Source organism: Thunnus albacares, chromosome 6, assembly GCF_914725855.1.
Source record: "Thunnus albacares chromosome 6, fThuAlb1.1, whole genome shotgun sequence".
NCBI classification, from domain to species: domain Eukaryota; kingdom Metazoa; phylum Chordata; class Actinopteri; order Scombriformes; family Scombridae; genus Thunnus; species Thunnus albacares.
The window spans coordinates 14849663-14872793 of record NC_058111.1 but is presented as its reverse complement, the minus strand read 5'-3'; the positions used below and the strand labels follow the sequence as shown (position 1 = coordinate 14872793).

General features: G+C 39.3%; 2 protein-coding genes across 5 annotated transcripts in view; one reads left to right on the top strand and one right to left on the bottom strand.

The window, feature by feature from the left end:
* Positions 1-442: 442 nt before the first annotated feature.
* Positions 443-19892, bottom strand: smc4 (structural maintenance of chromosomes 4). Its single transcript, XM_044354875.1, has 24 exons — positions 19723-19892; positions 18075-18232; positions 16910-17100; positions 16130-16321; positions 14888-15064; positions 12630-12794; positions 11965-12092; positions 11603-11743; positions 10887-11037; positions 8958-9122; positions 8593-8826; positions 8233-8418; positions 7908-8069; positions 7489-7717; positions 7258-7334; positions 6552-6704; positions 6250-6376; positions 5626-5815; positions 4163-4307; positions 2482-2655; positions 2040-2222; positions 1657-1889; positions 1365-1548; positions 443-878 (listed from the first exon to the last, which is right to left on the bottom strand). Exons 2-24 carry the CDS (start codon positions 18220-18222, stop codon positions 714-716), a joined length of 3900 nt encoding a protein of 1299 aa, XP_044210810.1. The 5' UTR covers positions 18223-18232; positions 19723-19892; the 3' UTR covers positions 443-713.
* ift80 (intraflagellar transport 80 homolog (Chlamydomonas)) overlaps positions 1017-23131 on the top strand; it is a 64904-nt gene continuing 42789 nt past the window's right edge. Inside the window, exons 1-4 of one of the 4 annotated variants that reach the window (XM_044354876.1) lie at positions 1017-1020; positions 10848-10858; positions 20862-20913; positions 21225-21446. In XM_044354876.1, coding sequence (XP_044210811.1) covers position 1020; positions 10848-10858; positions 20862-20913; positions 21225-21446 — 286 coding nt within the window. In that variant the 5' untranslated portion in view covers positions 1017-1019. Of the gene's footprint in view, positions 1021-10847; positions 10859-20371; positions 20641-20672; positions 20744-20858; positions 20914-21224; positions 21447-23131 lie in introns of those variants that run through there. The other 3 variants (XM_044354878.1, XM_044354880.1, XM_044354879.1) reach the window with 3 other exon arrangements.

Here is a 23131-nt window from a genome sequence, read left to right as displayed (position 1 = left end):
CTGTAACTGGAACAGATCCGCTTTGTTTGACTAACAGACTGGTAAAACCTCATATTGGCTTCAGATGAAATTTTAAAATAATTTTTTTCCGTCAAAACGAGGACTGTGGATTTTGTCCACTCACTCACATCTTAAGTACATTTGAAGGAGATTTTCTAATCGTCAGTATGAACAGTGGAATGATTACAGCGAGCAAAACCTATTTCATTGTTCATATGGGCATCTGACTGTTGTAACAGACTTAAAAAATTGTGAACTTATGATTTTTAGGAGTAAGACCAAAAATATCTTTTGGGACATCAGTGACTCAATAGGAATCAGGTAAGTTTTGTTTGGAATTTAACCTAAAATGTTGACAGATCTCAGTTACTACTAAGCAAAAATACATACATAGATGTCTAAGATTATGTTTATTTTCATCATGTGAGTGGAAATGTGAAAATTAAGGAAAAGATGAAACAAACGTTTATTGATTGAAACGATAAAGAATAGCAGCATTTCATCATAAAGAATAAGATAAAAAGATAAATATTTACATTGTGTGACGAGAAGTAAAACAGCAAAGACAGACATCTGAGTTTAACAGACACTCGACATTTAAAGGCACAGTGTGTAGGATTTAGTGACATCTAGTGGTGAGGTTGCAGATCGCAACAAACTGAATACTCCCCCGCAAGATGCCACTAAAATATACAGACTGCAAATTTAAAAGTTTAAGCTGTGACGGCGTCGTGCTCTTTGAATACAATGGTCTTGGGGTTGATTCCCACACTCTTAGTGGTGTTGTGAGTTTTGTAGATGCCGATGAGACGATCGGCGATCTCAAACATGTTGTTCCTCAGGGAGATGATGATGAACTGAGCATTCTTGGTTTGCTCCTGCAATGAGATGGGACAGAATCAAAATATTAATTAATCCGATTAGATTTTATTCTTAGTTGAATATTTAATTATATGTTATGTTGAATGAAGTGAACAATTATCCAGAAGCTTATAAAATAATGAGCACTGAGTGGCAACAGTTAAAGGCTTAGTACTTGTTTTGCTCCAGCTCCCAAAAACAGGTGATTTTTCTGAACTCCTCCATTATTCCAGTGTTACACAACAGAAACACTGAGATCACATGAGTCAGTGATTACAACAGTGATTAGCTGGCTGCACAGTGTTTAAAATTAACTGACTAATGCAATTTAATGTTTCAATTACTTTGGTTGGATCACCGTTTCCTCCAACAGCATCTCTTGGATTCAGCACTTTACAACAAGCTTTTCGTGGTTTGTTACACCACTCCACAGCCCAAAATCTAATCTGGAGTTATAAGAAAGAGATAAGCCTCATGAATGTAATACACAGGTTCATACTCACATAAATGTAACAGGCCACAATCGAGACATTCTTGAAATCAAGAGCAGCATCAATCTCGTCCATGAAGTAGAGTGGTGTGGGCTTATAGTGGTGCAGAGCGAACACCAGCGCCAACGAGCTGAGGGTCTTCTCTCCTCCTGAGAGGTTAAAGATCTTCTTCCAGCTCTTCTTCGGAGGACGCACACTAAGGAGAGTGAGGAATGGAAATTTATGCTCAAACATAAGGATAGGATTAATGTCTAGAACTCAATGTGCCAGCTGCATTTTGTTTTGCATTTTCCTCGTCTCTTACCTGAACATGATGCCCTCAGAGAAGGGGTCTAAACTGTCCACGAGCTCCAGCTCTGCGTCGCCCCCGAGTGTAAGCATCTGGTAGTTTTCCTTCAGCTTGTTTGTGATCATGTTGAATCCGGTCATGAATTCGTTGAGGCGCTGTTTGCGCAGGTCCTCATAGCCACGTTTGAAGTTGTCCCTCTCTGTGGTGATCTCGTCCAGCTGAGCCACACGCTGCAGGTACAGTTCCTCCTGAAGACACAATGAGCCGTGATGATGAAACCTTTGATCCAGTACTTTTTGCATCAGACAAATTCTAAATAGAGGTTCCTCTTATTTTGCTCTCACTTCCTACTTGTTTAGTTCAGAGCAATAAACTAGATAATGCATATTTGTGCGTACCTTCTTCTTGTACTCTGCAATGGCACCAAGGTTGGGCTTCATCTGAGCACTCTTGGTCTCTAATGTGACCATCTTGTTGATAATAACATTTGGATCTGAGATTTCTTCCAGTTCAGCAGGAGTATAAACAGGAAGTTCCTCTGCTGGCTTATCCTCAATGGTATGAAGGGACAGCTTAGTGGCCTGAAGAACATTTCAACACAATAGTCATAAATATAAATCATGTACCCACACAAGTGCCGAAGAGAGGAAACAAAACAAAACAAATATCCCCTACCCCACCCTCCAAAATCTCCCTCAGTTAGAAATATAGATCTTCTCAAAGGGAACATCTCAAATCAAAGTTAATAAACGCTTCAGAGATGAAGGATAGGACACTTTTAAAAAACAATTTAAGGAAGTTATGTAATGTGCTTGAACAAACACACGCACACACACACACCTCTTTCTGCCAGTTTTTGATCTTGCTGTTGTGTTCAGTGATGGTGGTCTCTATCTGCTCAATGCGGAGCCGTACGCTGAGGGACTCCTCCTGCAGTGCATGCTCCTGCTGCTGCAGGACCTTTATCTCCTTCAGCACCCCCTGGTACTGCTCCTGCACCTCAGGAAGTGATGCCTAGAGGACAGAAGGAAACAGTGCTACAGTGTTACCTAAAAGTCATTTAGATACAGTAATGCCACACAGCTACAGAACGTAAAAACAAAAAGCAGAGTTCATATGTAAATGATGAGAGACAATTCTCACATGTACAAGAATTCTATAAAAAGCACTTGCATACTTGAAACGGAAACACCTTTGAAGCACTGTGGTAAGCTGCAGACATAATTATTGAATTTATCAGTTTATTTTGATTAAAAATCATATTTCATAAACCAAAATAAAAATAAAGCTGCAATTGGCAATATGTGGGTTCGAATCTTTTTTCAAATCAGCCAAAGTTAAAGCCGTGAGCAGCAACGATCGGGTTTCAGGTTTTACAAAGGTGAACAAACTTGAACATTTTTCATTTTTCACTGTTTTTTCTAAATATAATGAAAAAACAGTGACGGACTTCTGAAATGACCACATGTTGCAGTGAGGCCATCTTTTGTCACATCAGTGGATGTGCTGCAAGTCTAAATTGGACATCCTGGGACTTGAACCCATGACCTTTGTATCCCCAGAGAAGGTGACTTACTGACTGTGCTACTGGGGAGACATGACTTTCTATATATCTTCTTACTGAATTGACTACAGGTGGCAGTAAGGCAAACTTTTGTCACATATCATAGGATGTGCTGAAAAATGTCAGCTCTGTAAGACGCACAGGTGGATTTTTTTTTTTGTTTTGTTTTGAAGTTTGGAATGTGAAACTTCTGAAAACTTAGATTTGTTGTAATAAGCCAAGCCCCTTTAACCAATCATTACCAATTTTTATTGACTGAGTCATGAGCCTAGATTGCACAATCCAAATTTTCTATGAATCCATGCAGCCAATTATGAGATATAAACTTTTCGCATTTGTGGCTCCCCCTAAGGCTGAAGCACAATGCGCTTCACCAGACATACTCATTGAACACTCCTCAACATATGTCTTAAGTTTTGTGTGGATTCAATAAAAAAAATGTATGAGTTATGCCCAATTTCCTGCTTAACTCCACCCTTTTGTGAAGTCTTTTTGATGGATGTTGATCATGTTTTTGAACCGATTATCTATCTCAGTCCCCCAAGGCAGTATGCCAAATTTGGTGACAATTGCTCAAAAATTGTAGGTGGAGTAGCGAAAAAAAAAAAGGTTTGGACAAAATTCAAAATGGCAGAAAATCTATCTTGGCGTAAATGGGCATGGCTTATATGGATAGATTCGCCTGGACCCACAGAGTACAGGAAAAAAGAATTTTGTTTGTGAGACTGGTTCAAAACATAAAGTTCGCTGTTACAGCGCCACCATCTGGCTGACATGGGTGATTATTGGTGCCTGAGTAGTGGAGGGCCATAGGAACCTACTGTATCTGGTTGGTTTTGGACTTATGGTTGCTGAGCCGCAGAGACTTTTAGTGGAGAAAAATAATAATAGTCGGAAGAAAAACAATAGGGTTCTACCCCTTCAGGGTTTGAACCCTAATGAAAGAAGAGTGCCGACCTCAGCCTCCTGACAGGCCTTCATGATCTCCCCGGCCTCCTCTTCCAGTTTGTTCAGCTGTTCTTCGAACTGAGCCAAAGACTTCTCATTCTCCTCCTGCTCACCCTGCACACGACTCACACTCTCCTCACACTTCTTCAGGTTTCTGAACAGAGGACACACACAAATGCAAAGAAATTAGTCTCTGTGAGGGTGGTGGCATCGTAACATGTGTTTGAGTGAAAAAGAACTAGTGATACTGTCCCCTTTGACTTGCCATACGAGACTGTTAATGAGTGACTACTTTAGAGCAAACATCTTGTCTACAAGGCTACAAGGAGTTTTCCAACTTAGGAGTGTGTTTCCCCCCAGGTTGTTACAGAGTTCAGTCAGAGTTCAAACACACAGGATTTGATGTTTATAACAGTGAACAGCTAAGCCACGTGCGCAAAAGGACAGATACATTTTGTGTCAAACATGGTTATGACCATGCTATTGACTTCAAACCTTCTCTTCCTCCTTCTCTCCGTCATCATCTGGTTAGGAATGGTGTTGATAGACCACTGACAGATAGAGCACTGTTCCTCCACTTGGGCTCAGCATGTTAAACCTAAATATCGTTGCCGCTTGCTCTCTACAAATGCCAACAATACGTCACCTGCACAGTCACTGCCCATTACTCCATAACGCTGCTAGTGATCCAAAACTCCAGAGTACCTGGCTTTTTGGCTTTTAGACATGCTTCTCGATTAGAGAAAAGTTCCACGTTGACTCTTTTCAAACATGACAGGATAGTTATGATAGAGCTGCAACGTTTGTTCAACAAGAAAAACTGTTTTTGTTCCGTTGCTCCTCACCATGGTGTCTGCACTGCTAGGAAGTATCAGTGAGTTGGAAAATACATCAAGGATTTATATGACATCTAGAAAGAAGAGTTTTCACACAGGAAGCTTCAGTGTCTCAGTTCATAAGTTCCACTGTGTTTGTCATCGGCAGGACAGCTCTTCCAGCAGAACAAAGCACATCAAATGCAGCTACCAGAGTCTTTTTGCTTCAACAGACAAATCAATCTTAATGTTCTAGCTACAGGTACTGATGACTAGATGGCTATTTTAGTTGCTACTGTCAGCATATTGATTAAGTAAATGAAAAAAATGCCAACAATAGGAATAAGTGGAGTTTAGTGAGTGTTCCTGTAACCTAACTCTATGTATTGTATATTTGTCAGTGAGGCACAATAATTCGTTTTAAAAATAGTTCTATGATGTTGTATACAGAATCAAGAACTAACAATAAGGAAAGTTTAACTATACCACACTATACCAACACATTCACTCAAACTAAGCTGCTAAATATGGCTCAACATTTCTGACTGTATCGTACGTTTCATCATAGTCAAACAATAGATGATCCTAATAACTTAAAGCAAAGTATCAACCAAGCAATCATTTAATTATAAAATGCAAATGTGCATATTTCCTCACCGGTCTGCGGTCTTTATGGCAACTTGAGCCTTGGTTATGGTGGAGGAGCAGTCATCGAGGTCCTTGTTGACCTTGTCGAGCTTGTCCTGCTGAGCCTTTAGCTTGTGGCTATTGATGTCCACAATCAGGTTGTGGAGTCTTTTCACCTCATTTTCCACCTTCCCGGCTTTACTGGACGCTGCCTCGAAGTCTGGGAGTGCAAGAGAGTGAATGAATGAATGGACAGAACAGGAAGAGAGGAGAAAGACAATAATATTAACGTTGGAATTTGATATCTGTTTTGCTTTATATTCAGGGGGATTAAACTGGACAAACATTTTCATGAATGAAACGGTCATGTGGTATGTAGACTCATTTAGACATTAGACCTGAAACTGTAACTCAATATGAGAATTTTGTCACCATTCGATTATGTGGTGAGACATACTTAATATCGAAACTGAATTAAAGCTCAAGCTAACGTAAAGTCATGTCAATCACTCATGTAACCTTCTGTCCCAACAAGGCTCAGCCATATGTATGGTGCTAATTCTATTATCACAACTTAGTCTTACATAAGAGTTCACATTAACCCAAAATCATAAACTACAAGAGTCCTCTTTACAGTTTACAGGAGGATCCTACCTTTCTTAAAGGCCTCGAGGCTCTTTTCCATCTGTTTCTGTTTGGCCTTGTCTGGCGCAGCAGCCAGCACGTTGGCCTCGAGTTCCTTGATCTGGAGCTTCAAGTGAGTCTCCTGGTCAGCTAGACTCTGAAGGACAGAAAGAGGGAAAACAATCAATTGTTAAGAACACTAAGTTATGAGTCAATACTGTCACATGTTACTGTTAGCTATGAATAGTAGAGGTTATTATTTAGATCACAAATACATCCAAATGGATGAAAGAAACACAGTGAATGAAAAGGAAGAGGTGGATGTGCTGTACAGTCATGCTGTTGGTGTATTTTTCCAAGGTGTTCTTCATGTCTCGGAGCTGTGGCCGGAAGCGCTGTATGTTCTCCTCTAGCTGCAGCTTTCTCTCTTGGCAGCCCTGCAGCTTCGAAACATTCTCATTCAGCTTGCCCTCCATACGGTCGAGCTGCAGAAAACACATGAAAATCATCATGTTTTGTGCAGTAAATGTCTGCTGTGGTGCTTATCTGATAGCAGGTCCTGCAAAATCACTTCTAGGAAACACATTGGAAAGAAAACACTGTAAAGTTATCCAAGTTCGTAGTATGAAGTAGGAGTTAGTAATGACACTTCATCCACTTTCAATAAGAACTAGAAATTCTCCTTTGAAATCAGTTTTATGATACTAAGAACTAAATTATGTCTTATAGTTTCTTTGTAGTTTCTAACCAACACATTCAACAGACTGACAGATGTCCTGTCCTAAATGATCACTGTTGTAACTGTATTAATTGCTTTCGATTAAATGCAAATTGCAATAACATGTTGTTTACACAGGGGGCAACAAGTGAGAATCAAATCAATTTCTTTAAAAGATGCTTGTTGTTTTAAAATCAAGCAAAAAAATGTAGCGCTCCCACATCTTGAAGGAGATAATATGATCTTTCTATCTAAAGCAGGACCAAATGTGTATCACACTGAATTTTGGGCCACTCATGACATGTGTATTTTACACTTACCTCCTGCTGAGAGACCTCAGTACCAATGGAGGAACCCATCCTGCCCTTCAGTATTCTTCCTCCTCCAGTCATGGTTCCTGTGATGAACACACCGGACCACAGGGGATAAGAGGGGGAGGGTCAGACTAGTAAAATAATGGCAATTGTATTATCTTCACTGAATTACATAACTATAAGAGCTAGGAAAAAAACAGGATATGATTATGACAGAAAAAGCAGGAGGCCACCCACCAGCCATCTCGATTATCTGTCCCTTCAGGGTGACCACTCTCCAGCGCTTGTCTTTCTGGAAGGCCATCCTAGTGGCCTGCTCCATGTCCTGGGCCACCAGGGTGTCCCTTAGGGCGAAGTAGAAAGCTGGTCGCACGCTCTCATCTTTCACTCTCACCATGTCAAAGAGACGAGGGCTGTCCTCAGGGGTGCGGATGGGGGTATTGATGTTCTTCTCCCACACCTTCATCTAAGTAAAGCCAGTGAGAAGGAAAAGGAAGACGCAGAATCCATGTAAGCTTTTGAATCCTGCTTACAAACTAGAACAATTTCTGTAAGCGGTTAAAGACACTGATGTTGTTTACATCTTAACAAGACAAGAGAGATAAAAATCAGTTTACACCCTCTTGACTGAGGGCCCCAACTGTAATCATCTGTACCTTGTCAAGACCAATGAAGGTAGCAACTCCAATGTTCTGTTCTTTGAGAAATGTGACACATTTCTGAGCTGTATCAATGGTATCCACCACAATGTTGTCCAGAGCACCACAGCTGGAGGAAATAGCCACATCATACTTCTCATCTATAGCTCCAAGGTCTCCCTACAAGAAGAAAAAAAAAAAAAAAACAATCTGAGCACTGTGACCACATAAGCATATCACTAAAGAGTTTATAGGTATGTTCCCTGTAATAATTTATAACTGAGATATTGATGATATTCTTGGTAATGATGAGACTGTATTTTATATTATAACAGCTTTTTACCAATCTTCCAAGGATGCCAGGGATTCTGCCACTCTTCTTCTGCTGCATGAGAGCATCCAGGACCTTTCCTCGACTGCGGTTGGAGGACAGAGAGCTCTTGGCTTCCTCCACCTTCTGCCTCATTTCCCTCACCACTTCCCTAGTCTCATTATCCATCTTCATCAGCTTCTCCAGCTCTCCCTCATCCTGCAGAGGAAATGGGGGGGATCAATTCAAGGACAAATTCACAATAATGACACCATCCGCTGTGCAGATATGTTCTATACCACACAAATTATTTATTGACAGATGCTAAATGTCCCATGTGAATTCTGCCTAAACAAAATGCTATCACACAGCAATGCTGATGTTCGGTTTTACCTTCTTGAGCTCTTGCTCTTTCTGCGGTATTTTGACTTCCAGGTCCTTAATAGCTGCGCGGCGCTCCCGCAGCGTGTCAGAAGTTGTCTGAAGTGTCTGCTTGGCTGTGTTGAGCTGTGTCACAGCGGTGTTGTGGCGGCTAAGGTAGATGTCAAGCTCTGATTGAGCCAGGTCCATACGAGAGCGGGTCTCGTTTACAGCCTTACTGAGCTCCATCAGCTCTTTCTCTTTGGTCTGGAGAATACAAAAAGAGGAGGTTGGGAGTGTTGGAGAGAAAAAAGGAGAGTAAACATGTTTTACAGAAATGTTTACTATGCAAAGTTAAATATAGCATGGTACAGTGAAAGCAAGATGTAGTCACGCACCTCTTTGTCCTGTTGCAAGCCGCTGGTCTCTTCCTTCAGACTCTCCATCACCTCCTTAAGTTTCTCTTCTTCTTTCACCTTCTGCTTCTCCAGCCCTTCCTTGCGAGCTGTTGCCTCAGAGATGGCCTTTTCACTGTTGGCTGGTACACCGCGCACTTCCTCCAGCTGAAAGATGAGCCAGACAGGAGAAGGTACAGTAACAGATGAGATGTGTCCAAGTTGGGATTCTAAGCAACAGTGGCTGCACCTGTCTAGGTTCAACTTAAGGACACAATTCATTAATACACACTTCTACCAAGCTTTACCTCTTAAATTAAAGGATGATCAAATAAAGAGATCTGAAGAATTCAGGAGACAAGAGTTGTAAAGTAAATGGACTGAATCAGTTTTTTGCCAGTGCCAGTTACAAGCAACTGTGCTACACATTCAGAAGCAGGCCAAAACACACAACTGTAATCAACTATAAACACACATTCAGGACTGAGCAAGCCCTGGTTAAGACTGGCACAACAGTCTGCTGCCTGGCAGGGCTGAAACAAGGCAAAGGAGTGGTGTGTGTATATAGTCTATGTTTTGTAGGGTTAACTGCGGGTGAAATGTGAATGTGGCTGCTGGGAGTGTTACACAAGCCAGGCCATAGTTGACTACCACACAGCAGAACACTGCTCCCCAGAGGTCTGCCCGCTTCTGCCCTGCTCCCCCTCTGACCAAGACATTTCCAGAGCACAGCCATTGTAGGTGGAGCAGATAGACTTTTAGAGCAGGAAGGGAGATGAGAAGATATAACAAGTTACAAGGAACTCTTAAGGTTAGGTTTGTCTGTGATTTTTTTTTTTGTTGCACAAGTTAAAAAAAATGTTAGTCTAAGAGACAGGAATACAATTAATGGTGAAAGAGAGCATGAGTGTGCTGTCATTAGGCACACACTAACAATCAACTTGTGTGTTACTTCACAGCCCCCTAGTGGCTAGTTTAGGGTAGATGGCCCTTCCTGCCATTAAAATTTGATTTATTTATGGATAACGTCACTTAATCTAGAAGAAATCCAGGTATTACACTATTCCTTAATTAAGAAAAAAATACAAAAAATTAAAGCAGAGTCCCTAAATGCTTTCACAAATGACACAGCATGATTTCTCAGTCACACAAGGCATCATGTCTAAGATCAAAGTCCTTCAGTAGCAATGTTCAATGTTTTTGGCAAAAGCCTACCTGACTGTCCTCAGTATTGCTTTGTGTAGCTGCAGCTAGAGCCATCATGGAGAATTGTTTCAGTTCAATTTCTTTGAAAACATCAACTCTACCAGCATCCAGGCTTTTTGTTTAAACACTAAATTATCTGCAATATTGTTTTACACAAAATTGTATTATCTTCAAAGAACTTATAGAATGCTTAGTTCTTCACTGCCAGGAACATTTTAAATTCTTTATCTACAGGGAAATTTATGATTATAGAATCCATGTTTATAATGGCAAATAACTCTTGGGAACTGGAATAATTCTGTAATTCACTAATCACTCCTATATAGGTTGTGTAAAGCCTTGACAAAATGTCTTTTTCTCCTCGGCCTCAAAACAGAACTTGTGTTTTCTATAAGCAACGGAAATTGTATTTTTAGTGCCCATGTTTCTCTCTTGGCCACGGGACAACATAAACATGTAAAACTGGAGTGTCATACCACTGCTGCTAGCTCATCCTGGATCATAGTGCAAACCTGTATTTGTTAATGGGTATGTATTGTATGTAACAGTTATCCTCTCCTGACAGATTGTGTGTCTGTGTGCTTCTGAACACTGTGAGAATGCCCACTGTGACGCTGTCAGAGTGAAATACTCACATCTACTGCAGAGCAGCAAACAGTAACACCATGTCAAATGAAATCATTGAAGTGGGTATAATAGTGGAAGACAATTTTAAGGTTAACACACCTTTTCCTTGTCCTTCTCCAGCTGCTTCTGCAGTTTCTTGTTCTTGCTCTTGCAGTGTTTAATCTTCTCACGCACTTCAACATCCTGCAGGTCCAGCTGAGTGAACTTCTCCTTCTGGGTCTCAATGTACTTGTTGAGCTTATTTTGTTTCCTGGTGGAGAAACAGCATTTTTACTGGGTATGCTCAAGTCAATCATGGAAAAAAAAAATCAACTCAAGTATTAGATAAACTATGAGGGGAAATATACAAAACCATATATACCTATAAAGACTAATGGGCTCAGTTTCTATAATGTGAGACAACAAGCATTTCATAGTAAAGCTCAGCCAGATTTCTGTATCTACATTTTCCATTTCAAAGAAGATTTTAATATAGATTTTAAAAGCAATTTATGGTCATCAAAGCCATTTTTGCCCACATTTTTAAAATTGTGTTGACTTGAATATCAAATTTGCACATTTTTTTATTGGAAGGGAAAAACAATATTCATCACTTTTTTTCCAAGCACTTGTGCAACATTCAAACTTTACCACATACAATCTGCTACTATAATTTCTATACTTTTCCATACCTGAATTGGAATTTTGCCTCTAAACAAAAGGGTTGAGGGCAAGAAAGGCTCTGACCACCACAAAATTATTGAATTACTAATCTTCTGAACATATTACACTGATTTTGAAGAGAGAAGAACAGGTAGAACAAAAAAATGTCTTACTTCTCCACATTTTTGAGTTCTTGGTTCTTTTTCTCCATCTCCTGTGATATATTTGTATTTTTCTCAGTGAGTTCCTTGTTGTCCTCCAGGATCCTCTGCTTTTCTTGCTCTTTATCCACCACACGCTTCTGCAGATCATGACTAATGGCAAAGAGATAAGCAAAAACCAGTGACAGATTAAACTATATAATTCACACATGAAGCAAAGGGCTATGGGTCATGCTGCGCTTCTCAAGGTTTAAAAATAGTTGACATTTTTTTCTTCTCTATGACACTGATGGGTCTAAATTGAAATTTAATGAGATTATATTATTGTTTAATTTGCTTTGTAAAGAATAGAGAAATTGCGCTGGTGTACTTACACATAATATTGGCAAAGCTGACTCTTGTGTTTGAAGATGTTATTCTCCAGGGTGAGGAACTCCACAGCTTTGTTCTTTTCTCCCTCCAAAGCATTCTTCTCTTTTTCCACAAGCTTTACTCGGTTGAGCTAGGGCAGTGAACATCATAGTGCTTAGTATCAGATGACAACACTTAAAATAAAGTTTCTAGTCATAAATTATATGCATAAGTGCCACGTTCAGACAAGATATGTAGTTTGTACAGTATCTCCATCATTCTGATGCCACAGAAATATTATGATGAAAGATGTAATAGCACTGATTTGTTTTTAATCACTCCAGTATCTTGTTACTTACATAGTACAACAAAATACAAATTTAATTGGAAAAAAAAATAAATAAAAAAAAAATTGTCAACATACTAACATTGCACAATCTTCAGAAGTAAATATGTGTGCACAAAAAGACTTCCATGAAAGCCATATATCATGTCTGGGGTAGTTGGCCCAGCCAAGTACCAACTTATCTTACATTCTGCACAGTTACACCTCTATAATTTTTTTTTCAAAATCAAACTGTGTCCTTTATTGAAGATAGGTACAACAAAATAAGTCATGACACAGGAAGGAAAGTTGGTAAGGTTACGAAAGTGTGAACATATAGTGTGTGAGTATACAATATATCACCTTCTCTCCCCTCTGCTCATTGAGCAGTTCAATGCGACGGGCCAGGGTTTGGATGGGCTCCTTGAGGCGGCAGGAGCCAATAATGTCCTCTAGGTACTCCAGCATACCCTCATCATGCTCTGTCTGACCTTTAGGCTTCATCATGGCAATTTGCTCCACCTCACCCTAGATACAGGTCAGAAGGTCAGAACAACACATGGACACAGACATGCATGCAGTCATTCATGGAACTCATAGAGCTAAAGTTTGAACAAAACAACAACTCTTATAATTTGTAATAATATAATAAAACATGTCCAAAACATTCACTATTAAGACATGTGGTCAATTGATTTCTTAACTCTAAACTTGCAATAATGCTGACCTGATACACACACACACACCCAGGCAGTTTCATACAGTCATGTACAGTGAACCAAAAATTACTTTCTGGAAGTTCCCTTTGAGCACACAACAGATTTTCTCATTCAGATAACATAAGAATACCACCTAGTACTATATTTGGCTTAATAAACAGTTAAATTAATTCAAAACAAAAAAGGATGTCAAATTAAAATACTTAACTACTCATTCTTCAAAAATAAATAAATAAATAAACCAAAAAATAACACATATTCAGATTCAAGAAGAAATATTTAAGTTAACACATTATCACCTCACCATCCCACCACAGTACTCATTACAGAACTTGTGTCATAATTATAATGACTAAATTATAAGTGATTTAAAAGCAAATGCGTTTGATAGCATGCACATTTTGACTCCTTGTAGTTACACTTCAGTTCAATTTCTAAATATTGCACATGTGCACTGCTTGGCCCAAAGTCAGGGACAGGTCTCTGGTGTAATTTTATATGTCTGAATGTGTGTTCATTTTTAATTATTTTTTAGATAGGCTGGCTTAGAATAACAATGTTGCTACATAATAAATTTCAAGTTAAACACAAATAAAATCCAGATATAATAAAAACTTAAAGTCTCCAATTACATCCTATTTATGTGTAGGAAAAAAAAGGCAGCTCACATATTACTTTTATGTATGAAAGAAAGGAGAAGCCAGTAGAGGAAGGGGGAAAAAAGTCCCACGTCATCCTCTGCTCTGACCAGTGCACAAAATAGACAGCTTTCCCTTAGCCAGAGGCCTGGAAAATTGACCTTGGAGAACAAGCTAAAGCCTCTTCCCATAGTCATGCAGCCATGTCATTGACAGTGAGAATGGTCATGCACACACACATACGAAAAAAAAAAAAAAAAAAAAAGAGTGAAGCAGGACACTTGTAAGCAACCAGCTAACCACAAAACCACAGTGGAGGATAGAAACTGAATGTTCACCTGAAACTACCAAAAAGTGTAAAAAATATAATTAAAAAATTGAGACAATGAAGATTTAATCAGCCATTTTGTACTACTCTGGCATCAGCCATCACCCCATAAGCCCTGAGTTAATCAGTAATAATAGGTAGGTCACACATGTAATACAGTCAGAGGGGTAGGAGTGTAACCAGTGAGCTGATTCAAACTCAGTTCAACACAATGCTAAATAAAAAATAAAATTAAAAAAACCCAACAAGAAAAATAATCTAAAAATATAGAGGAATGCATTACATTCACAGTGGAGTAAAAAACAAACAAAATGTTAAACCAATATTAAGGCCATGATAATGAAGGAGGGTGTCTGATCCAGCCACACTGAAGCAGCACTGCTAATATTGGGGTTGGGGTCTATTCTCACACGCCAATATTTACGTGCTGCTAAAGCGTGGCAGGTACATGAGAAAAGGAGAGGAAGGGAGGTCCAACCTGTCTCCACTGGAGGGTCAAACCCATCAAAGATCCCCCCACTACAAAATCTGAGTTAGTTGTTAAAATACAGCCACCTACATCCAGGTCCATGTATGGGTAAAATTGCATTTCCTTAAAATTCTAAAGCAGCAAATTATGGTTCGCACCTTTTCCACATTGTTTCAAACCATGATGCGCTGCTATAGCAGTTTAAGGGCTGTCGGAGGGCACACCCTCTCCTTTCCAATTCCAGTGCAACAGGTTATTCCCACAGACAGGCATGGCTTTAAGACAGCCATGAAACATATGACTGAAAGAGGACTGGGTAATGGGCAGAAAACGAAGAGCAGGAAATCTCTGACAGAATGGGATGGTCACAGCAGGGATTAAAAAAAAAAAAAAAAAAAAAAAAAGGAAAAAAAAAAGAAGCAGAGTTAGAAGTGGAAGAGGAAATTACATAAAAAATTTACAATTACCTGTAAGATCAGAAATCTGTTGTGGTCTAGGTCAATACCATGACTTCGGAGTAAAGCCCCCACTTCTTTGAATGTGGCTTTCTTGCCATTGATATGGTAGGCTGAGGAATTGTCTTTGTTGGCAGTCCTGGAAACATAGAACTTGCTGCTGGGGATGACTTCGTAGTCATCTCCTTCCTGGCTCAGAGGGGGGAGGGGCAGAGGACAGAGCAGCTTAGAGCAGAGCAGAGTAGAGCAGTTCAAGAGAAACTCAAACAGCTCTACACATCAAATGATAATACTCATAATACTGATAAATCCACTGAGGGTGACAAAAGAATAAAACCCCACATTAGAAACAATTAAGAAACTCCACTTTAAAAAAAATGACACAACAGATCTAGGCCAGCTAGACTGACATGTAAATAAACCATATCAATATTGGAGTGTATTCTATAATGTTAGATTAACAAAATTAAAACACCATGCTATAAAAGATAATCAGCTTATACATGCAAAGCAAAATAAAAGATTCTTTGCCTAAAAGATTATTAAAGTTTAGAGCCAAGTCTGATAATTTAAGTTGTGTACACCACTTCTAAAAAAAAATCTTTTAAGTTTCAGAAATAGCAGGTTATAAAGCAGGCAAAATTCTCAGGATTATGCCATTAGTTAAACAACTTGATTTTAATTTACTATGAATGGATAAGCCCAAACAGAAAGGCTTAGATATGTTTAACAGTGTTCAAGGCAAAACTTACTCACACTCCATGTGGCAGATCAAATACAGAAACATATTTAACTCTAATTCTTCAGACTACAGTCCGTTTTTAAGTAATTTGTCTTCTGGTGTATGAAACTATATTTGTCTCTTAATGCACACACCCACATTACTGATATTTCACAGAACCATCAAATAAATAGAGCCTAGTCAGTAAATGACACATTTAAAAATTATTCAAAAATAAAGAAACCAGTTCTAGCACATTATGAACTGTCTATGGTGCATGTGGGTGTTGGTTGACTTTCATGACTGATCTGAGTCTGTGTTTAGGCCCTGGTGTGATAAGACTTTAGCAATATTAACTCAGGAGCCTCAAGGAAAAAAAAATATATTTAATTTTACAAAAATATGTGTCCACAGGAAAATATTTCTAATCATCCCTTTCAATTTGGGCTGCGTGGTGCTTAATTTATGTGAGACCAGAGCAAGTGTATGTGTGTATCTGTGTGACAGAGATATAGATATAGATGTATATATACCTTATCAATAATCTTTTGAAAGTGCACCTCCACAGTACAGCTTTGCACATCTTTGTGTTGATCAGAACTATGAATCAGCACTGAGAGCTTTTTCGATCTGATCTTTTGAGCTCTGTATCCAAACACAAAGAGCATTGAATCTATCACATTCGACTTCCCACTCCCATTCGGACCAATGATGCAGGAAAAGCGCTGAGAGAAAAGAAAAAGAAAATGTTTAAAAATAGTATAAATGAATTTTATAAAAATATACTACATCCACATACAAATAATGTAAATGTCTTAACATTAGAAGCTATAAATTAACATTTCAGCATAGTATGATTGTCATGGTGGATGTATTCTGAGTGGGTGTAGTTAAGATTTATTTTGTACTCATATCTGCAGAACAATGAGGGGAGCAGAAAAAGGTGAAAAGAGAGAGTTTAAAGAAAGTCATAATTTAAGGAAAATGTCAGCATATCACCAGAACACTACCCCTTGTAAGATACACTAACTAAATCAAAATGGAGGAGTGTGACTTTTTCCACTTTGAAAAAAAAAAAAAATGTAAAAAAAATCCAATAACTGTTACAGTGTAATATCATTAATAATTCTGTACTTTTTTGTGTCTACTACCACACAAGGCAACTTGTTTACAGTTGCATAATATGAAATTTAAGACAAATTAAATAAAATTGAGAAACACTACACATGCTGATAAATCTGTGAGCTAAACACAACACATTCACAAACTATTTCCCACGCAGGGTTTATATTTGTAATCATGTTTGGTCGTACCTTGTGAAAAGGCCCCAGAATCTGCTCGCCTGCGTAAGATTTGAAGTTTCGATTAACTAAATGTGTTATCATCAGGCGAGGAGCGCCCGGTTCATTGGTCATTGCGGGGGGCGGGGGTGGAGGGATGCTACCGAGAATCTGCTCCAAACTTCGATTATCAAGCGCCTCGGCAACCTCCCCGTGAGACGGATCTGTGGCACAAAAAAAGTACAACTTTTATTCCTCTGTGCTCGTCGTTTCAGGTGACGGACAGTGGTGCGTGGGGGAGGGGTAGAGGAGAAAAAAACAAACAAACAAAACACAGGCAGCAAGTTAGACAACAGCAGACTCACAAGAAAGTTGACAGGCGTTATTTTTCTTTGTTCTAAAAACAAGAGCCAGCCCAACAAAAAAAAAAAAAAGAGACCATGGCCGCGTTATGAACGAACCCACATTATTATACAAACGCTCTCCACGAGAAGCGTTGATATGTGAGAGTAGATGCGCCACATTCATTTCGTCGATGATAAATAACTAAAGTGCAAATTTCAATCATCAACGTCACATTTTCACTCATGCTGAACTGTACTCAAAACACAGCCAGGGAAACTCTTGTTCTGTGATAATAAGGTATAACGTAAAACCGATTACGTTGCCATCACACCAAGCTACAACGACCTGTCCAAAATCTATTGTGCTCATATTAAGCATAAACAAGCTATGGGGTCGATGTTTGTAAATGAAATTCTTGCAGCCAGACACACAGTGAAGCATTAAAACGTACTGTGAGGACTACAACCACCAGTTAATACCAATGTGCATCTGAATCATCGCATACAAATGATTTAATATCAAGTTATAAGAATTAAGTCAAAATGCCTTTAGATCTACTACATAAAGCACTTCATTATCCGAAATTAATTACCTCGCTTGATGAGAAGATCCGAGAAAGACGTTCACTCGACGATATCAAAATCATCTCAAAAATCATAATACATGTATTGATGACTGGCACTTTAGAAAAAAATATATCAGCCATCCTAACTACGTGTTGAGATTCAAGTAAGAAAAATAAGCTTCAGAGCTGTGCCAATTGGCCACTACCAATACAGCAATACACGCAACGCCATTGAGTGAACACAACTTATTTAGATTCACAGACACCAAAACACTCTTTGTTACTTGCCAGTTTTCGGCGGTGCCTCCTCTTGGCCATTGGAGTTGGTTTCTTGAGGGGGTACATTCAGCTCGTCTTCTGAGTCATCCCGAGGCTGCGACCCTTTCCCTCTGAGCTTGGCGGAGGCAGTTGAGCTCTTTGCAGTTTTAGATGGCATAATTTTAAATCTGAAGGGGTCATTGGTAAAAAGGAATATCCATGAGTGGTTTTTGCGCCTGTCAATCTCCCAACTCCTCTTTTAGTCGGTCACACGCAGCTACCCAGTTGACAAGCTTTAATCATTACCACAGTCAGATCTCACTGCCGCCCATCTAACTATTTTTAATATGGTAACATAGTGTTGTAACAATAAAGTAACAACGTGAATTGAGTCTATGAGTTTGTGACCTGAACAAAGTGCGTTATTAAAAAAAAGGCTCTCGGCCTGATGAGATGGCAGTGATCAAGCTGCCTATCTACGAGATGCTTGTAGAGAATTAGATGCTATTCTATCTAATAACAAATAACAGTGTAATGTAATGGCCTCCTCCTTACACAATCGTTTTCGTAATCATCTACATCTAAAGTATACATTTTATTTGCTGTTATAATAACCTTTGTGGTATTGAGGAAAAACGGAAAAAATAAGGTGAACGTCACGTTAGCTGGAAAACAAAATCTGTTAATATGCAAATAGCTAAATTATCTCCCTAGAGCTCTTAGCCTAGCCTTGGTTGTGGCCATTGCTGAATATACGCAGCTAGGATATCTAGGCTCCCTGTTCTGTGGCAAAGACACATCGTCCTAAATTGAACGAAGTCTCAAACTGACACTTAACGTAATTTTAACGTGAATCCCGTCACCTTGTAAGTTATGTTGGGGCGGGGGTATAGACGGGGCAATCTAACTGGCTAACTTAGATGATTGGAAAGCACATTCAAAAAGCGAGTGTAACTGAACGGTAACGTTGGACTAATAGTAACGTTAACATTATAACTGGCGTACACGTACGTTTGTCAAATAAGAAATTTGCTCACGCTAGCTTGGCCGCCGAATAAAATAACACTCAAGCTAGCGTTGACTAAGCCACGTTACTGTGTTATATTCACTCTGCTGCTCTTAACGTTAACTGCTATAACTTTCTGGTGTTAAACAACGCAACGAAGCTAAAGCTAATGTAATGGCTAACTTTGGCTAGCAAACTTATCTGCGTTGTGGATCTGTAACGCAACACTGTAACGTTAACTGCACTCAAAGTTTGCGTTGTCTGAATTAAAAGGGGCGCTTCATTTAGCGTTTACCCAACTAACGTTGGCTAAAGCAATAGTAGTTGGCGTTAAGCAGACAAAGATAATGCATCAAAATGTTTAGCAGCCATCTGCAACATTAACATTAGCGTAGACAACCGGAAAACTTGCATGTTACTGTTAAGACTGCGTGTCTACGAAAAGCCTATTTTAGCATTAAATGTCATAAAAAGCAAAAAGAGATTGTCTCTCAATACATCCTGGAGTATGTTAACGCCAGTCTGTGCGTTTTCCACCGTAGTTTATGTTAAAACTCGACTTAATGTGTTGTTAATAGCAAATTTGGTTTTTGAACTAACGTTAACATTATGCGTTTCAGCAAATAGACGGAACCCAGTCATTATACTGTCCGCTAAAATGTTTCTGTGTACCTTCCACAATATGCACACGGTCTGTCAAGAGTCTTCCTTTCTGATCCAAATCGCGATTTCGAAAAAAGTATTCGTTAATCCAAAACTTGGCAAATATAATCCACAAAATTCAGCCCCGTGTCGCTCCGACTCGCTCTCCCACTTGAAAACTCTAACTTGTAAATGGCGCCTAAACTGAGCCGTCGAACCAAATTCGTTACAAACTGACGCAAGGCACCATGGACCGTTCAAAGGGCAAGGGGAAAAAAACACGAAATTCAAAAAAAGGGGACGAAGCCAACTCCGTCTGGTTCCAAGCAAATGATAATCATTTTACAAAACAGTATGACGAAAAAACGCAGGTGTAATAATGCTTCACCTTTATAATGTTGAATTTTATTCAAGATTTTTGTCGGATTCAAAGCCTAATGTTGTTTCTACGTATTCAAACGGTTGCCTGGTTACAGTTAGAACGAAGTCCCACCCCGAGGAGTACTTTGCATATCAGGAACTATTATTCGATAGATTGACGATAAATGTTAGTTTTTTCGATTTTAATTAGTCCCAATTTAATACATTCATTTAACATGTTATTTGTACTTGTAAATAATTCGAAATATCCGTTAAGGAAGTGAGATTTGCAACTCTCGCGAGAACTCACTCTTGAAGCTGACCCACATTAAATGGCTACCAAAAGTTAGCCCTTGATAACGTTAGCGACAAATTGCTTATTATAGATGAACAGGCTTGTTGTATTGACTACATGTGCATCTTTCGCTGGAGTACATGACACTCATGCCATGTTGGCTGCCCTGCAGTAAAGTCTGTAACGATAAAAAAGCGATGTCAATTATAACCAGAAAACCAAGTTAACGTTAGCATTCAAGTCACAAGCAAGACTCTGGGGCAGCCGAGGATTCACGTTAGCAACAGTGGCAGGTAACGTAGCAACTGCAGACGCTTGTTTCATTTACCGTTGCTGGTATCGGAACATGATAGCAGCTACCCCGCGTTATTCACGGGGTACGGTTCATACGTGCAGGTTTTAGTCTTCTATATATTTTATGTTGATGAGGTAGTTTCACATTAGTCTGAAATATATAACTTTACTGTGTGAGTTACTGTCACTAACCTAAATGACCATTTCATCTTCTCAGCAGGCACAAACATCCACCATGAGATTGAAAACATCGCTGCTAAAGGAACCCAAACATATCCTTTTTGTGACGTCGTTAGCTATCAAACCTTATGTGTGTGTTTCTGTGGAGTTTAAAATGTACGTCAAAGACTTTGATATTGCCATCATTATTATTGCTAGTACCATTGGAAGTAGTAATTGATTTGTAGTAATTGATTACTTCATATTGCTTGGTTATATCTAACACCTAACTTGAACCAAATCTTGTTCATTATTTTTTCACATGACCCTATTTATTGCAGAAGCTACCGTGGTATTTCACAAGACCAATTAAAATACTTGTCCTAATAACTTATTTTGATCATTTTCCTTAATAGTAGATCACATAAAGAACTTGTGAGTTGTGTTGGCTGGACCACAGCTGATGAGCTGTACTCATGCAGTGAGGACCACCAGATCCTCAAGTGGAACTTGTTGACCAATGAGACCAGTCTTGTTGTCAGATTGGCAGAGGACATTTACCCCATTGACCTGCACTGGTTCCCCAAAACTGTTGGTGGCAAGAAACAGACCCAGGCAGAGATCTTCGTCCTCACCAGCACTGATGGCAAGTCTCTATATTCTCTATATTCTTCACGGCTTGGTTTCTGAGTTCACTCATTAAATCAATATGTCAGTTTTATTTCACAAGTTGTTTATTCAGTCAACAGCCACATAACTGGCTGGCAGGTTGTTTTTCAGTCATGTCTTCACAGGGAAATGTTTGTTTCAATAGCACTTTGTTGATTTAGAATAGAGATTGTCATATGCTAACTAAACTAACATCACATAATAACTGTTAACAGAGTTTTCACTACTCTTTGATATGCCTCTAGTCTTATTTGTCATCAGTATGGTTTTCATATTGAGTAGGATGACGATGTCTTGCCTGATTATATGTTGAATGAGGCATATACTCAGAAGTTGCTCTTCATAGTCATCTCCACCAGTTTAATACTTGTGCACAAAAACTGATCTCGATCTAAACAACACAATGTTTGAGGCAGTGAGGCAGTTTCTTTTCTGGTTTTTGTTTGGCTTTCACCATCACCAGTGCAGCGCCACTGCTAAATGATGAACGCTCCTGCTGAAATTTCACTTTGTGCATAATAATCACAATGAATGCAAACTATGCACGCTTTCTCCACTTCGAGCAGCAGACTGGAGCTAGTGGGGAGAGAATGGCCTCTGCTCTCTGTCCTCCCCTCTGCACTCTGTGTCTGTGTTTGACCGTGGGCAGGGCTCAGCTCTTTCTCACACACACACACACACACACACACACACACACACACACACACACACACACACAGAGCGAACAGCAGAGCAGAGAGGTTGTGGTGGAGACAGTGGAGACAGTGAAGCAGGTGAAGTGAAAGAGAAAGTTTTACTCGAGTTGACGACAACTACTCTCGTTACTGTAAGTGCAATAAAACCTTTGCAAGTAAAAAGCCAATGAAAATAATTTATCAAACCACCTGTTCAACAAGCATAAACAAGCAATATTTTTACCTGCTATGTCTGCAGTGTCCCATCCACCACCGGTATGTTCAACGACAGCACACTCATTAAGCTAATAGTGTTATGAACAAGCTAAAACGAAAGCTGTCTGTATGTAGCTGCTGTAAATGTTTAGCGTAGTTTGCCACGTATATTAAAACTAGTCAAATTACTGTAAACTTAGCTACTGGCTGAGACAGCAGCCCCCCTCCAGACCAGCAGTACCTGATGGTAGTGAATCACATCAGCAGCAGAGGAAGGAGGACAGAAGACAGGATCAATAACTTATAGTGACTGATGTCTGTGTTCTTCATTCTTTCTAAACTTCACTCAGTATTTTGATGTCAAGAATATTATTTATTTTGTTGACATTTTAGATTTGTTTCCAGTGAGATATTATTGAGTTTATATTGTGACTTTGCAGGGGCCCTCCACACTGTCCTGTAACACCTGGAACAGCTTTTTTAGTTTTTAGTCAAATAACATCAAATTTTCTTGTGGGAAAACCCTCAAACCCCCCCGACTGTGTTGAGGCGTCTCATTTTTTGACATTTATTACAGTGACACTTTTCTGGATCTCCAGAGCCCTTCTGGTGTCAAATGCTCCTGTAAATTATCACACACATGACTCTGTGAATGTGGATAAACCTATCTGGAACAGTTCTAAGGTAGTTTTAAGTTAATCCAATGCCGGTGTTGGCAAATGCGAGTCCTGGCATCGTGGGCTCTGCGTGCGCACAACAGCACCGCTGCTGA